At 36.3% G+C, this 15,704-nt stretch overlaps 1 protein-coding gene across 1 annotated transcript in view; it reads right to left on the reverse strand.

Annotated features, from left to right (window-relative positions):
• Positions 1 to 225: 225 nt before the first annotated feature.
• LOC133517462 (protein suppressor of hairy wing-like) overlaps positions 226 to 15,704 on the reverse strand; it is a 30,666-nt gene continuing 15,187 nt past the window's right edge. The window contains exons 11-16 of the mRNA XM_061850794.1: positions 14,480 to 14,577; positions 13,525 to 13,705; positions 12,716 to 12,809; positions 11,320 to 11,433; positions 9,121 to 9,283; positions 226 to 6,031 (exon numbers count right to left, since the gene is read on the reverse strand). Of these exons, the coding sequence (XP_061706778.1) occupies positions 5,310 to 6,031; positions 9,121 to 9,283; positions 11,320 to 11,433; positions 12,716 to 12,809; positions 13,525 to 13,705; positions 14,480 to 14,577 (1,372 nt within the window). The 3' untranslated portion in view covers positions 226 to 5,309. The remainder of the gene's footprint in view (positions 6,032 to 9,120; positions 9,284 to 11,319; positions 11,434 to 12,715; positions 12,810 to 13,524; positions 13,706 to 14,479; positions 14,578 to 15,704) is intronic.

Genomic DNA, 15,704 nt, shown 5'->3' on the forward strand with positions numbered 1-15,704 from the left:
CATTGCGGGGATCTTTCTCTTTTACGCTCACTAAGACGTAATTAGAGTGACAGAGAAAAATGCCCGCTATTGACGAACTTCGATTTTCGCGGTTAGGTATCAGCAATTAAACTAAGAACATAGTGATAGGCCTTGCCTTACCAAAGTTCAACGAGGGTGCGGAGAGGGTCGGCAACGCGCATGTAACTCTGGTAGGTAATTAGGTCCCTTATTAAAACAAGTACATAATAGAAATCCTGTTTATTCTTTTTGTACCTAATATTACATATAAATTACAAAAATGTACAATAGTATAATACAGTTTTCAAGTTTTAGTGGGTAAGGTACATAAATTATTCACGCCTGGGAATTTACCTATATAATAACCTTTTACATAGAAAGAAAGAAAGAAAAGACCCAGTCTAATGCTATCACATGGTTTTCAACAGTAATTTTATACGTCGTGAAAATGCTTCGAAACAAAGGAAAAAAGAACAAAAATGGTCCCGGGTGGGTTACGAACTCGCGACTCCGGGATACTAGGGCTATAACCTCGAAAATCGAAGTTCACAAATTGCGGGAATTTTTCTCTGTCACTCTAATTACGCTTTCATTGGAGTAAAAGAGAAAGATCCCCGCAATTTGCGAATTTCTGTTTTCGCGGTAGGCCCGCAGCTCGCTGTTGATAAGCTCAACACCACGCTCTAGCTGTCACCGAGTAATCATCGGTAGCCCGGTTAGTAGAGCGGCGGGTTGGTATCTCGGAGTCGCGAGTTCGAACTTCGCCCGAGATGGAATTCTTCCATTTTTCTTTTATTTATTTATATCGTTTACAGACGTTTCTGTGTTTAATATAAAATTAATCGTGAAAAATCAATCCAAAACGGTAAAGCCCCTAGCATTTTGATTTTTGAGGACTAGTGCGAAAGACATTGTTCGATCCGTCGTCCTACTAATTAGTTACTCGAATTTTTAGTACAATTTGATATTATACCAGTAACCTTTTAGTAAAGATAACTTCGCGAGGATCCAGTTTTCTATCAATGTGAACAGAGTACAGAGATAAACCATTTTTAAACTACGCGTCCGTCCCCAGAAAACCTTCGTCTGCGTCCAAAGTAATTGTTAGACCAAGCTAATAGAATGTGCAAACTTTAAACGTCATAATTTCATAGAATTTCTTGGACTAATTCTAAACGTAACACACATATAAGTGAAAGTGCAAGTATTTATTCTTCAATTCAGGTATAAAGGTAGTTTATTATTCAAGTAGGCATATTACAATGCCCTTATGATGTATGTTACGATACATTTATGTCAAAAACTACCACCGGTTCTAACCCTACAGCCCCGAGAAGATACCGGCACACGAAATTCGGTGGGACGCATTTTTTCATGAAAATAATAATTTTACATCAAATCTTATAAATATGTACGTATTTCTTCCAGAAAACGTGTCAAATATAATATTAAAAAGTTATAGTTATAGAATAATACATATTTATTAAGACAACTTGCATTTTTATTGTCGTGAAATTGTAAAAGAAAGTTTTTTTTTTGCAAATTATTTGATTTAAATATAACCCTTTCACATAAACGCTGCGAGAGATGCTGTTACGTCGTCGTCCAAATCCAATGTTTAACTTGTATTTTTTTTCATGTACTTATAGGTATTGATTGTCTGTATTGTATTTTATTTTGTAGTTTTACATACTTGCTTTTACTGAAATGCTGTATTACTTATTTGACTAATTTACAAAAGGGAAAAGGCAAAAGTAATGACCTTTATTTGTATACGTTGGGTGTACAAATTGCTTTAGATGTGAACGTAAGTGCTACGGAGGGGTGCGTAGTTTAAAAATAGTATATCTCCTTAAACTTTTTGAGCCGGGGAAAGATCACATAAAAGGTCTCGTTTTCTAGGATTATCATATTAGATATATTACAGTAGGTGCCTATTAACTAGAGCTGACATTTAAATATTATTATTTATAAACTAATTTATACAGCTATCAGTCATTTTTACACAATTATATAAGAAAATTAACAATAGGTAGATGATAACAAAATTTATGTAAAAATATTTACAATGCTTGAAAAAAACTCCCCATTTTATTTTCTCGCAAACCTGCCTCATTGTTTTATTAAGAAACAAATTACTAACTATGCGATTCATTTCAGCGTTATCTCTTACCTCAAAACGTCAAACGAAAGGGACGGCATGAAAAAACAGTCGCGAGTCATATAGTAAGTTTTTTAACGGCTTAATGGCGGATTACCTATTTTAAATATAAAAGCAAACATAATTTAATTAAACATAATATTTACACTCTTCAATTGATCAATACCAATTTGGTCATTTTATTATGCTATGTGTATGTGTACAGTCCCACAGTATATTGTGTGATGCTATGTTATAGACGGAGAGCTAGCCCTGAAATATGGTTAACGTTTTTGAGACTAGTAATCGGAAAAGGAAACAAGTCTTACTGAAGTGATTTATTATTTTGGTAACTGATTTGACTAATGAAGTATGAATACCTTAGACCTGTGCATGTCTAATTGAGTTTATAATAAACAAATTCATACGCCTAGCGGCAAAACGTAGCGTTCGCAATCGCAATATGCTTTATTTTTAAGACTTGATGTTATAACGAATAACGACATAATCAATCAAGCTAAGATCGCAAAATCAGACACTTCATTCCTGTTAACATTTTCTGTGAAGGTGTAGTACAGCAAAAAACTTCGATTTCGATACAACGTAAGGCTGCCAGAGTTTAACGAACGTGCGGAGTGTTAGGGTCGGCAACGCGCATGTAAGATGGAGTTGCAGGTGTCCATAGATTACGGAGACTGCTTACCAGCAGGCGGGCCGTATGCTTGTTTGCCACCAACGTACAAAAAAAACGAATACAACATATTGACATTGATCGTTGTTGACATCTTCCTCCTTAAGTGTTTTATGCCGAAAATTTATTGTAAGCTACAATTACAAAGAATATTGAAAGTTGCTAAAAGTTTAACTAAAATGTTTGTGGATAAATAGGGTGGAAATATATCTTGGATATTTTATTTACACCTACTGAACTAGGTCTGGAGCGTATAATTGAGAAATACTTATTGAATGTCATCGTAGAAATTGCACTATAAAAAACCACTTCTCCTTCTGTCTAATCCTATCTGGAATGGAGTAAGTATAACAAGTTTTTTATACTATCATTATTACTAGACCCGAGCGTCTGGCAGGTGTTCATCAGTGGAGGTCAAAGAATGCAGGACACTTGAATGATGCAAGTATTAGAGCTCCGGGTTCTGTTTAGTATTAAAGGGAAGTATGTACATACGTATTGAATTAGGAAATAACATTGTCAAGTCTTTCTGTTGGGGTATAACAAGTGCCAACTTACGACTATCGTTATTAATTGCTGTCGCCTCCGGTTTTTTTCGCAATAATGCTCTATGTTGTATTCCAATGATAAAATATTGGATTTGCCTTCGTAGAGACGAATGAGGCAATATCGCACTTTTCACGTACGGTCTGTCACTCTGACATCTGGAAGTCACAGGTAGATTCCAAGGAAAAGCTGCCAGATGTCTGGATCTAGCAATAAGGATAATACAGCAAACTTCCTTGGCAGGTTTAATTGCTCTCAGAATCCCTAACCATTTTCCGGGGCTAACTCTTAGCCTACTACTTTCATAACAAAAATAAATTATTGCTAGATTCCGTCCAACCTAACTTTGTATGAAAATGCCATTACAAACGTTTTTTATAGTGATTAGACGTTTACGATGGCACTACTACACTTTGTCGCTGCATGTGCAGGAACACAAAATCCCTATTATTGATTAAGATTTTATTTGTAATACTTAAACATCAACCAACGATCCCTTGATTTCAAATTTACACTTATATAATGCCCATTTGTAGGGGGATCAAATTCATATGCACATTAAAAACCTTTCCGCAAAAGACAAATTTTACCTATAAAACTTCCCATTCAGCCATCACCACAAAATTAGGAATAGTATTAATATTATCATACAGAACAGAAAAGCTTGCAGGACTTGAATTTTCTATGGAGATTGGCAATATTCTTTTTACACACACACATGTCTATACTCTGTATCTTTAGGTATTTAAATAAAAGTAAACAAACAATTTGTACATTTTCGTGTAGTTATAACATTTACTGTTTAACCAACCAAATACAAAACCGCCTGGATCTGTCACTGAACAACCTGACTTTAACCTACATTATTTGATCATGTAATGTTTTCATCTACCCTCAACTGGCTTAAGGAGCCATTTGAGGGTAGATTTTGTTTACTTTTATTTAAATACCTAATGATACAGTGTATAATAATGGCTTATAATAGGATCATCATGTGTTTAATTATAAAATAATTATAATTTTCGGAAAGGTTCTTTATTTATTTCGCATCTAGAATAGACGCATCCCTTTTGTTTGAAAGTAGTCACTATATGTAAATGTCACCATTATCAACACTTATATTTATGTAGTATGCTTTTAAACTGTACATTTAAATACAATAGGTACATATCGGGTCGTATTTCTATAGTATAATTTTATTTAGTAAATATAAAGCTTAAATAAAAAAAAGTAAATTTCACTAAGTTTGGTCCTTCCATGCAGATACAAGTGGTTCATTACTATATCAATTGCACTTTTCGCGTATTCCTTCAATATATTATTGCATAATTAAAGGAATATTATCATTATTATTTTGTGTTTATTACAATACACTAAAAAGATTGCAGTAAAGACTACGCTTTAACTATTTTTAAATAAGTAAATAACACCAAAGAGAATTTGAAATATAGGTGGATTGTCAAAGTAAACTATGTAGCCACAGTAAATTTACTGCCATCTTTCGACACATGATTAAAACTTTTAGGACGCCATTCCATTTTGATGCTTATTCTTTTACTGATATGTGTTAAATTTGTAAAATATCAAAAAGTGGCGCCATCTAATAGAGCATAGGCCAAAGGTACAGCGGAATCGTTTCGAGCGAATTTTAATCATGTGTCGAAAGATAGCAGTAAATTTACTGTAGCTACAAAGTTTTCTTTGACAATGCACCGATATTTCAAATTCTCTTTGGTAAAACCCATTTAAAGAAGATGTAGATTATTGCATACTGAGACTTCATAATTCACGTTTTTTTCTGCCGATTTTAGTTATGGACTACTTGAAAAGTATAATAGTTGGTCGGAAAAATAGCTTATAATTCCATGCTCGATCTCGGAGGCTCATATGCAATCAGATAAGTACTAAATTTGTTCGAAGGACACACATTTCTCATACCGCAGGTATATTGTACAGAGCCGCTAACCTCTCAAGTATTCCATTCTCTATCGCTTCGCCGTTCAGACTTTCGCTTCTTACTTCCCTCGTCTCCCTCTCTAAATGTCTATTAATATCAGCTAGAGTGACCTGCGTATTTGACACTATCGAGCCTCCATATTCCTTCTTTTCTACTTGCGTGAAAACGGCCATTTTGCCATCCGTATTCTCACTCCTGTCATACACCTTCTCCGGTTCTATAGCCTCATTCGGTCTGAACATAGGTTTGAGCACGGCAAAATTCCTCTCATCGGGTAACCTTTCTTCTAACTCATACTGTCTCAGTTGCTCCTCTTTGCTCACGTATATCTCTTTAAACTTGTAATTTCTACTGTCGAATACTTCCACGTTGTTAGTGAATTCGTTATTGATTTTGAACTGTTCTTTTTCGGGATCGACCGTGACGTTGGGGGCGCCGATTTTCTTTTTACATTTGGGTGATTTTTTATCCAGGATGCTTTTGAGGATGGGTAGTTTGGTGGTGTTTCCAGCACTGGCGGGTGTTTTCTTCTTGTGTTCTTTGTCTTTCTTGTCTTTTTTGGGTGATTTGTCGGGTTCGTGCTTGACGCGTGGTTGTTTGTCGCGGGTGAGCTTATCGTGTGTGAGGGCGTGGCGCCGCAGGTCGCCGGCCACGCGGAAGCACTTACCGCACGTGGAGCATTTAAACGGTTTGTCGCCTGAAACAAGAGTAGTCTGTAGCGACTAGTTCGTAATTCATAAAAAACGGGTTGCACTCCGGGAGTGCCGGCAGAAGTGAAAACTTGAATATTAACGTTGTGCATTTTTGATATTTTGGAATGGTTAGGGAATAATTTTGCACGAATTGCTTTGATGATCAGAATAAAAGTACTATCATTTATGAGATAAAATACAATATTCATTTATTGCGCTATCGTACACAAACATGACAATTTATATTACATTAAAAATGTAACACTTCAGAACTATTATAATTATTTAACATTAAAAAGTTTATCTCTCAGAACAATTAACTTCCATTTATAATTTCAACGACTCTTACACCATCATCATTACTAGAACCATTATGGAGTTTTTCGATCAGGTCAGGTCTTACGAATTTTCAATTTGTCGAATCTGTCGGTCACGTGACCTATCGCGAGTTTAACATTTTTTCCCCATCACAAAAAGTGCACAGCGCCGCTAAAGAAGTTTTCACTTTAAAAAAAAAGTCTATTTTACTTTTACAACAACCATTATAAAGTTAGTAATTGTAACCTCCTTTTAAGCTTTAATATGCCAGGAGGTACCGCTCTTCCGTATCTGAAGAATTTTAACAAAATTGTTCTACATTTATGAGTAGGTATTAGGTAAATATTGAATTTAGATTTGCTTACAGTTAGAATAAAAATACGATAATATGGATTTGATCGATAGATTAAATTTCAAGTTTGGTGTGATGTTGGTATAGAGAGTGATCGAACACATGAACCCGGAGCCGAAGAGCCGGACACTTCTGTCGCCATGTTTGCAGTTTTAGTTGGCGCCGGTCAACGTAGAGAGGAGAGTCATGTGACTACTCCATAATGAAAGGTATCAAAATACTAGTGTGGGTTTATGAAACGAACGAAGTGAGTTTCGTAATAGAATCGCACAATTATTTTAATGCCTATACTCTGTATCTTTAGGTATTTAAATAAAAGTAAACAAACAACTTGTAATTTTTCGGGTAGTTATAACATTTATTGGTTAACCAACCAAATACAAAACCGTCTGGATCTGTAACTGTACGACCCGACTTTACATTATTTGATCATGTATTATTTTCAACTTGCTTAAGTAGCCATTTAAGGGTTGATTTTGTTTACTTTTATTTCATTACCTAAAGATACAGAGTCTATTTATGTACATTTATATACACTTTTAGCTACACATATATCGTAAGTTCTATGTTCATGTCATCCACGATGACGCGCAAATTTGTCAAATCTGGTTAGATTCATAACATGACAATACGCGTCAATCGCGCGTCTCCGAGAATGACACGATCTATACCAATCGTGGATTTGAGTTATATGAATGGAATTGTAGTAATAAAGTTTTGTTTATATTAATTTTAAGGTCATTATTTTCTATCCATGTGTTAACGTCGGTCAGTCAGGTCAGTGCATTATACTAGAATCAGAATCAGAAATATTTATTGTGCAAACTGTGTAGGTACAAGAATATGACTTAGGTACATTTTTTGATGAGTATCAACAGTTTTACCCTTCTCGGGTATACAATTATTTTTAACTTAAACTTGGTTTTAGTATTTTATCTTAAACTATATTTTAATATACATTTAGGTTTACATAGTTATAAAATTCTTTTAAATTATAGAAAACTTTGTCTATTAAAAAGTTTTTTAAGCATCTTTTAAAAGTATTTCCTTCGAGGCTTTTTAGGGTTCCGTAGCCAAATGGCATAAAACGGAACCCTTATAGTTTCGCCATGTCCGTCTGTCTGTCTGTCTGTCTGTCTGTCTGTCTGTCTGTCTGTCTGTCTGTCTGTCTGTCTGTCCGAGGTTTTGCTCCGTGGTCGTTAGTGCTAGAAAGCTGAAATTTGGCATGGATATATAAATCAATAAAGCCGACAAAGTCGTGCAATAAAATCTAAAAATTTAATTTTTTTTAGGGTACCTCCCCTACACATAAAGTGGGGGTGAATTTTTTTTTTCGCTTCAATCCTAGAGTGTGGGGTATCGTTGGAAAGGTCTTTCAAAACTAATAGGGGTTTTCAAGAAACATTTTTTGATAAAGTGAATGTATTCGGAGATAATCGCTCCGAAAGAAAAAAAAAATGTGTCCCCCCCCCTCTAACTTTTGAACCATAGGTCTAAAAAATATGAAAAAAATTGTGAAAGTAGAGCTTAAGAAAGACATTAAATGAAAACTATAGCGGACATGATCAGTTTAGCTGTTTTTGAGTTATCGCAAAAAGTTTTCCCTTCATAGTAAAAAGACTTACTTTAATTAGGTACTGATTATGCAAATTTGCCTATTTGTTTAACTCGGGTGAAAGGGTCCATTTACTACACTTTAAGCTCCAGTTTAGCTTATTGTGACGGAAGAGTAACTACGGAACCCTACCCTGAGCGTGGCCCGACATGCTCTTGGCCGGTTTTTATTTCGTTTGGCAGATGGTTGAAGACATTAATAGCAGATATGAACGTACTTTGTTTATATATTGAGGTGCTAGTTCTCGGAAGTACCATATTGTACTTATATTGTGATCTGATATTTTCTTTGCATGAACTAGCAAATCATACTGACAGTTCGAATAAAGATGATTTGATTAGTAGTCAAATACTCTATCTATACGATGTGTACAGGAGCCGCATGTTACGACCGGCATGTTGCATGTTGCGGCGTTGCAGTGCTGTCGCATGTCGTGGATACCAGGTAGCGTAAGTGAGACTACAGCAAGGACAACGTATAAAAGCGCTTTCTCTGCTACTCCAGTTAGAATTACCGTATTACCGTGTTATCTCTATAGAATTAGTTATTTACAAGTGCAGAAAATAGGAAACTCGCAACGAATGGCGATAAATTAAAACACGGCCGAAGGGAGTGTTTTAAATCGACACGAGTTGCGAATTACCTATTCCCACGTGTACCGTCCAACGTTTTACAGTAAATATGGCTCTTTCGACGTATGCACGGAAAATGCTCATTCCCGCACGCGTGCGGGAAAGTAGTACCATGCGTACTGTAAACGTGTATTAATTAGGGTTAAATACAGCTAAATAAATAAAAAGATAACTGACCTGTGTGAGTCCGCATGTGCGAGAGCCGGTAGGAGGAGGCGCGGAAGCTTTTGTTACAATACTCGCATTTGTAGTTGCGCTCGCCCGTGTGGATTCGCCGGTGGACGCTCAGCGAATATTTGCGAGCGAATTCTTTGCTGCAGAATTCGCACTTGAAATGTTTCTGTAAAACGATGACATTTAAAGGTAAAGACGTAACTTGTATATTTATACAAATTAACTTTTGGTGCTGGTTTGTTATACGTATTTATTGGCGTCCCTATTAATTTCTTTTCGCAGTGGGAAGCCGGTAACATTGATTGGATGGAAAAAGTAAGTATAATAAAATAAAATCAATAAATATACAGAATAGCAAAGCAACTAATTCTCTTAATCATTTATAAGGCAGAGGGAATATATTTCCCACCTGATTTTGAACTTTATTTCAAAGTAATAGCTTAGGGTTCAATTTTGCATAAATTGCCTGAAACCATTATGCCTTATTAACAGTTAATTAATATGGATGTCTGCAAAGTAACGCTTGATTCAATAAAAAAAAGAACGGACTTCCAAAATACACTAACATGCTATCATTTTGTGGTCTTCTTAGGTATGAAGAAAACAGTTCCACTTCACTTAATAGTGCTTTCTGCCATGGAAAACCAGCGTCAAGGTATCCGAAAAAAGTTTGTGACGCTTTTTAAATTACATGTTTATAATTTTATAAGGTGTTATTAAGTCCTAAATAATATTGTAAAGGTCCTGATCCTGAATAAATGTTTTTTTTCTTATGCGCGAGTTATAATTAAAAATCCACAAATCACTATAGATGAGCCTATAATATTTGAAATCCCCCCTGTTCTTTAGGAACCCAACATCAGATCCTGGCTGGGACCAACTAGAAAACCTACTCTTTCAAACAAAAAAAATGATCGAAATTGGTCTAATGGGCTCCGGAAATCGGCGAACATACATAAAAAATCTATTTGTTAGAAGTCGGTTATAAATATAAATTGATTACATTGGATATTTTTAGAAAATGACTACAAAAACTGTAATTCGTACGGGTGCCACCATGATTGGGTGGCATAGAGATATGCTTGTGTGTCATAAATTCATAGCAATATTTACCAAACAAAAAGTGTGTGTGTCAGCTCCGACGCACGACTAGAGTTTACTTAGTTTACATACCCCTGCGGTGGCAGCATGGCTCCATTTTTATCACTTGTCACTATGGCCGTCACTTTCGCGCTTACATACTTGTTAGAACGTGACAGGCATGGTGACAAATGATAAAGAGCCGACCATCTTAGCCCTACAGGCTTATTTATGAAAAGCGATTCTTAGGCCTCTTGCGCACTAGCGGTTAACCGCGGGGGCGGCTAGCCGCTTTCCAGTTTAATATGCAACCGCTTCTGATCGTACGCACTCGACCGCCACAAAATTTCAACCGCGGCGGTTGAATGGAGAGCTGCTTGGCCAACTTGTCTATACGCACTGGTGATTCAGTGTGCGGCGAGCCGCCGATGAGTATTTTTTATAGTAAAGCAAAATATATTGAATAGATTTCCATATGAATTAGTAAGCTCATTAGAAGGTCGAACATGAATAAGGATGAACATGTGGGCAAGTTAGATCTATAGAAACACATGCTTAAAATGCGAAAATTATGCAATATTATATAAAGATGTAGTGTACTGTATAAATTAATTCTACACACTTAGCATAGACTCCTTAACTCAAAAAATCTTTTTAATTTAAGATTAATAGTTAAGTTAGAAAAATGCCTGTTTTTTGTTATGAAATAAACAGATAAAATTTTTTTTTTAACAGTTATACGACGTGACACTTAATTATAACAAAGCAGAGAAAAATATCATCGTGCTTCTCCAGTTCTTGAAAACAACTTGTGAACTGGCCACATTTGTTGCGTGTTTCTAGTAAAGGATGAATCCAGTATCTTTTTTTTTCTTTCCTTGTTTTAGGTAGTACAAATATATAACACAAGCTACCTCGACGGCGTCCATTTTGTCAATGGACCAATGACGCCGAGCGGTCCAGCCGCTTAACGCGGTTTTATCGCGGTTGGCCGCCATAGCGGCCAGCCGCTATAACAAACGCGTCAGACGGCTACCCGCACAAACGAACCGCCTAAGCGGCCAACCGCTAGTGCGTAAGAGGCCTTAAGGAGTAAACTCCAATAAACTCCAAAAATTTTACCTGATTGGAGTGTAGCGACACCTTGTGGTATTTAAGGTCGCTCCACTGTCGGAACTCGCGGTCGCACTCCTCGCATTTGTAGGGCCGGTCGCCGTTATGCACTCGCTTGTGGATCTAAACGACATACGCATAAGGTCTGTTATTGAATGCCACTGGGAAACGTTAGAAATAAGAATGGGAGATATGGCCTTTCAGCTGGTTTTTACTATTTATTGAGATTGCTCTGAAAAATATGCTTCTTTTTAAAATTTTGCTCGTTACATCACTCGGTTCTATATGTCACTATCTCTATTATACTATAATAATAATATAGCTATGGTATGCAGGGTGACATTATACAACTAAAAATAAATGAAAATTAGAAGTTTTCGAGCCAATTTTAACCTTTTAAGGCTTGATTAGTCTGTTCTTGCAAATAACGCCAAATATATAATAATTTTCTAACTCGATGAGTAGGGTGATACTGATAGGTATCATATCTGTATAATTTTGACAGCTTTGGCGTTTTTAGGTTATAAATTATATGGAGATGATACCTGTCATCCTACTCTTCGAATATGAAAAATACTAGTCTAGTTTAGACATGTGTCTTTCACGAGTAAGTGAGTTCACGAACTATATCTTTTGATTGAACCAAAGAGAATTTGAAATAGAGGCGGATTGTCGAAGAAAATCTTCAGTGAGTTGAAGAGTGAATGAGTTCAATCAAAGAGAATTTGAAATAATCCACCTGGATTTCCAAAGAAAACTTTGTAGCCACAGTAAATTTACTTCCATCTTTAGACACATGATTAAAACTTTTAGAACGCCATTTGACTTTGATCCTTAATTTTTCATAGATATGTGTTAAATTTGTTAAATATCAAATGGCGCTCTAAAAGTTTTAATCATGTGTCTAAAGATAGCAGTAAATTTACTGTGGCTACAAAGTTTTCTTTGGAAATCCAGGTGGATTATTTCTAATTCTCTTTGATTCAACTCATTCACTCTTCAACTCACTGAAGATTTAACTCGCTCAATAACTCATCAATCTCAGTGTTACTTGCTCGCTCTTTCCCACTGATTCGAATGAGCCGGCCGAGCCAAAAGAGTGAGACGATGTTGCGGAGCGGTTCGGAAGAATTCGGGATCGTTTACGTGATTCGCCATCTTGGTCGCACTTATGACTGTGTGTGTTATCTTACACGTGAACAATATAGTCTACAAATCCACTGAGCGAAATTAGTGATATATATCTCCGCGAACGAGTTATGAATCAATCTTTTCAACTCAGTGAAGCGTTTTGCGTATCTCTAGTCTAGATTGCGTGAATTTTATCATGGCGTTTGCCCTTTATCAAAACGTAAAATTTCAAAATAAAAACTTTAGTGAGAGGGGTCTCAAGTGTTGCAATTACCTTCAGCGCGCCCGACGTGTAGAAACCTTTATTGCATTCGCGGCATACATGTTGCTTTCCCTTATGCGATAACACGTGGTACAGCAGACTATTTCTGTAATAACAATATTAGATATAGAATAGGCTAGGTGACAATTTCTTGGTTTGAATTTGAACTATATATGTATGAGGATAAAATTGTTTTTTAAACGGGCTCGTTTCTTTTCACTCAGAATGCATGCTGCCCTTTCGGTAGTCATGCCTAGCGTACGGACAAGTGGTGGCAATCTGAGCAGAGAAGAAAAAGGAGTCGCTAATATTATTTAAAAAAATGATTAAATGCAATTCAGATTTTATATGACATAACTTATAAAATCAAACACTAGGCATGTCGGAAATGTTATGTTACATATTCTATTCTATTTCTTTTACAATTATCACACTTATCGATATACTTCCTAACCATATACAACCTTCATTACTGGTCAAAAACTTCATAAATTAAAGATACGACAATAACATTTGATGTTGTCAATCTAAACTGTTTATTATATTTGTAGTGTCTTATTTTCTTAAATAACTTCTACCTATTAATCTTAAAATTATTTGAAAAAATATATTTGAGATTCTCATATTTTTCTCATAAATCAATTTTAGAAATCATTCATTGTTCATCTTTTGGTCATAGATTTACATACATGTACCAAATTTTTACTTATTTGGCCCAGAAGCTTCGGAGCTAACAGGCTATGGCAAACCGATAGAGAGACATACGAGAGATCCTGAGAGTTTCGTTTTTTGAGGTACAGAATCCTAGAAACGAAACAAACCTGTGCTGGAACACGCGCCCGCATTGCGGACACTCGAAGCTCTTCCCCTTCTTGCCTTTCTCGGGCTTTTCGTCAGATTTCTCGGGCTCCGGTATCTCGGTGTCGGCTATTATGTTCTCAGCGAAATTGGAGTTTTCAGCTGCCGGCACTTCTACGTCGAATATTCTTTGGAAGACTTCCTCTGTGGATGTTGAGAAACATCTGATTATGATTAGTGCCTTTTGCCTTCGAAGCTGGAAGTCGTGGATTCGAATCCCGTTGTGTGTATATTTATTTATTGGAACGAAGTTCCTTATCGGACGGTTGGCGGATGGGAGCTAGGCAAAAAAAGTGTAAGATTTTTCCGTCACGACGGCCGTTTGTTCAAATGATTTCTTAAGAATAAGTACTTAGCCTAATTTCGCGGACTTAAGTATATACTATAGTGGCGCAATTGGCAAACAGCCGCAGAAATAGGTGGTAACAGAGACGATCCGGGTTTAATCCCCGGACGTGTATGCAGATATAGGTAAAAAACTTACGTAAGTCACCCGTTGTATGTAGTTGTGACGTGTTCGAATAGACATTTGTTTTGTTTGTGTGTGTCTTTTAAACTAGATTGTCTATTCGAACACGACACAACTACATACAACAGGTGACTTACTTAAGTTTTTTACCTATATTGCTTTTATATTATTTTTTGCACTTGAATTTCATATTTTTGATTGAAAAAGTGAGGTGAAGCTCGAGCTAAGCGTATCAGTCTCAGGTTGTACAAAAATGGTTTCTTATGTTTAGTTGTTCTCCCAGCCTGTAAGTCGCATATCTGAACTGATTTGTGAAATAATGTGACACGCAAACACACGTTGGACCAAGAAATTGCACAGGTGAAATACTATCCCAAGTGACAAATGGGGATTTATCAAAAGCTTGTTAGAGTTGACAGACGTTTATAAAGAACGCTACTGCGACGTACCTTTGAGCTGCGAGTCGTTGTGGTGGTCCGGCCGCGCCGGGCACACCGGGCAGTACGCGTCCGGCCCGCACGCGGTCGGCTGGTTGCCGCGCATGTACCTGGCGGTGAACAATCGTAGTAGTAGAAGTAGTAATAATAGTACATTACGATACAAGTGCGAAAAATAGGAAATTCGAAAAAGTGGCGATCGACCGAAGGGAGTGTTTTAAATCGACACGAGTTGCGAATTACCTATTCGCACATGTATCGTACGTTTTACAGTACATATAGCCCTTTAAATGTTCGACACAGTAACGTAATATGCTAATTTTCGCACTAGTGCGGTAAAGTAGCACCATATGAACTGTAAAACACTTTATTGTACAGAAAGAAACATAAAACAGAAAAGAACACACATCATTTGTACAAAGGCGAACTTATCCCTTTCAGGGATCTCTTCCAGTTAACCTTTGAGCCAACCACCACTTTTAACCAGTTAATCGTTTACTCGTATTGTGATAAAAACTTATGTTTTTTTATACTACGTCGGTAGTAAACAGGCATAAGGCCCGCCCAACTAACATGACAGCGTCAAAATAGCCTACATATCACTGTTATAATGCTCTCATTCGAGAATTAAGAGTGTTAAGAATACCTGTAGTAGGTTGGTAGAGGACTCTATACCACCCTTATAACCACGAATCAGGCCCCACTTTTTACAGGTAAAGGTGTCAGGAAGCCTATACAACAGTGTTACTTAAGGGTTAGAAGTACTTAGAAGGGAGTTAATTCACCCTCAGCTACTACTTTAGCCGGTTCTACGTTCTCATAGAATCATTAGCTAACACAATAGGTGTGAGACAACCCTCAGTTAAGAATTTTAAACTTGTTAAACCTATAAGAGAGAGTGGGTTAACGATTTAACGCGTACTAGATATCTAAAACATTCTCAATTAAATATGTGACCGCTTTTTGAGAACTCTTTTTGTACTGTTTTTATGTATTAGCTTCAAAGAAATCCAAAACGATCAAACTTATAAAATAAATGATACAAAGAAAATAAAACTTATCACAGCAACATTTAATGGCGATCTGCTCGCAAGTTTTTATTAGGAAGAAGAAGTTTTATCGTGTGAAAAGTGAAAAAGTGCTGCGCCTGCGATTTTACGGTAAGTGTATACCATGTTTTCCATCTTAATTTTAACGCGCTCCGGATTAATTAAAGATTTAAAGTAAAACTTATGCT

Source organism: Cydia pomonella, chromosome 4 (assembly GCF_033807575.1).
Source record: "Cydia pomonella isolate Wapato2018A chromosome 4, ilCydPomo1, whole genome shotgun sequence".
Classification (NCBI taxonomy): domain Eukaryota; kingdom Metazoa; phylum Arthropoda; class Insecta; order Lepidoptera; family Tortricidae; genus Cydia; species Cydia pomonella.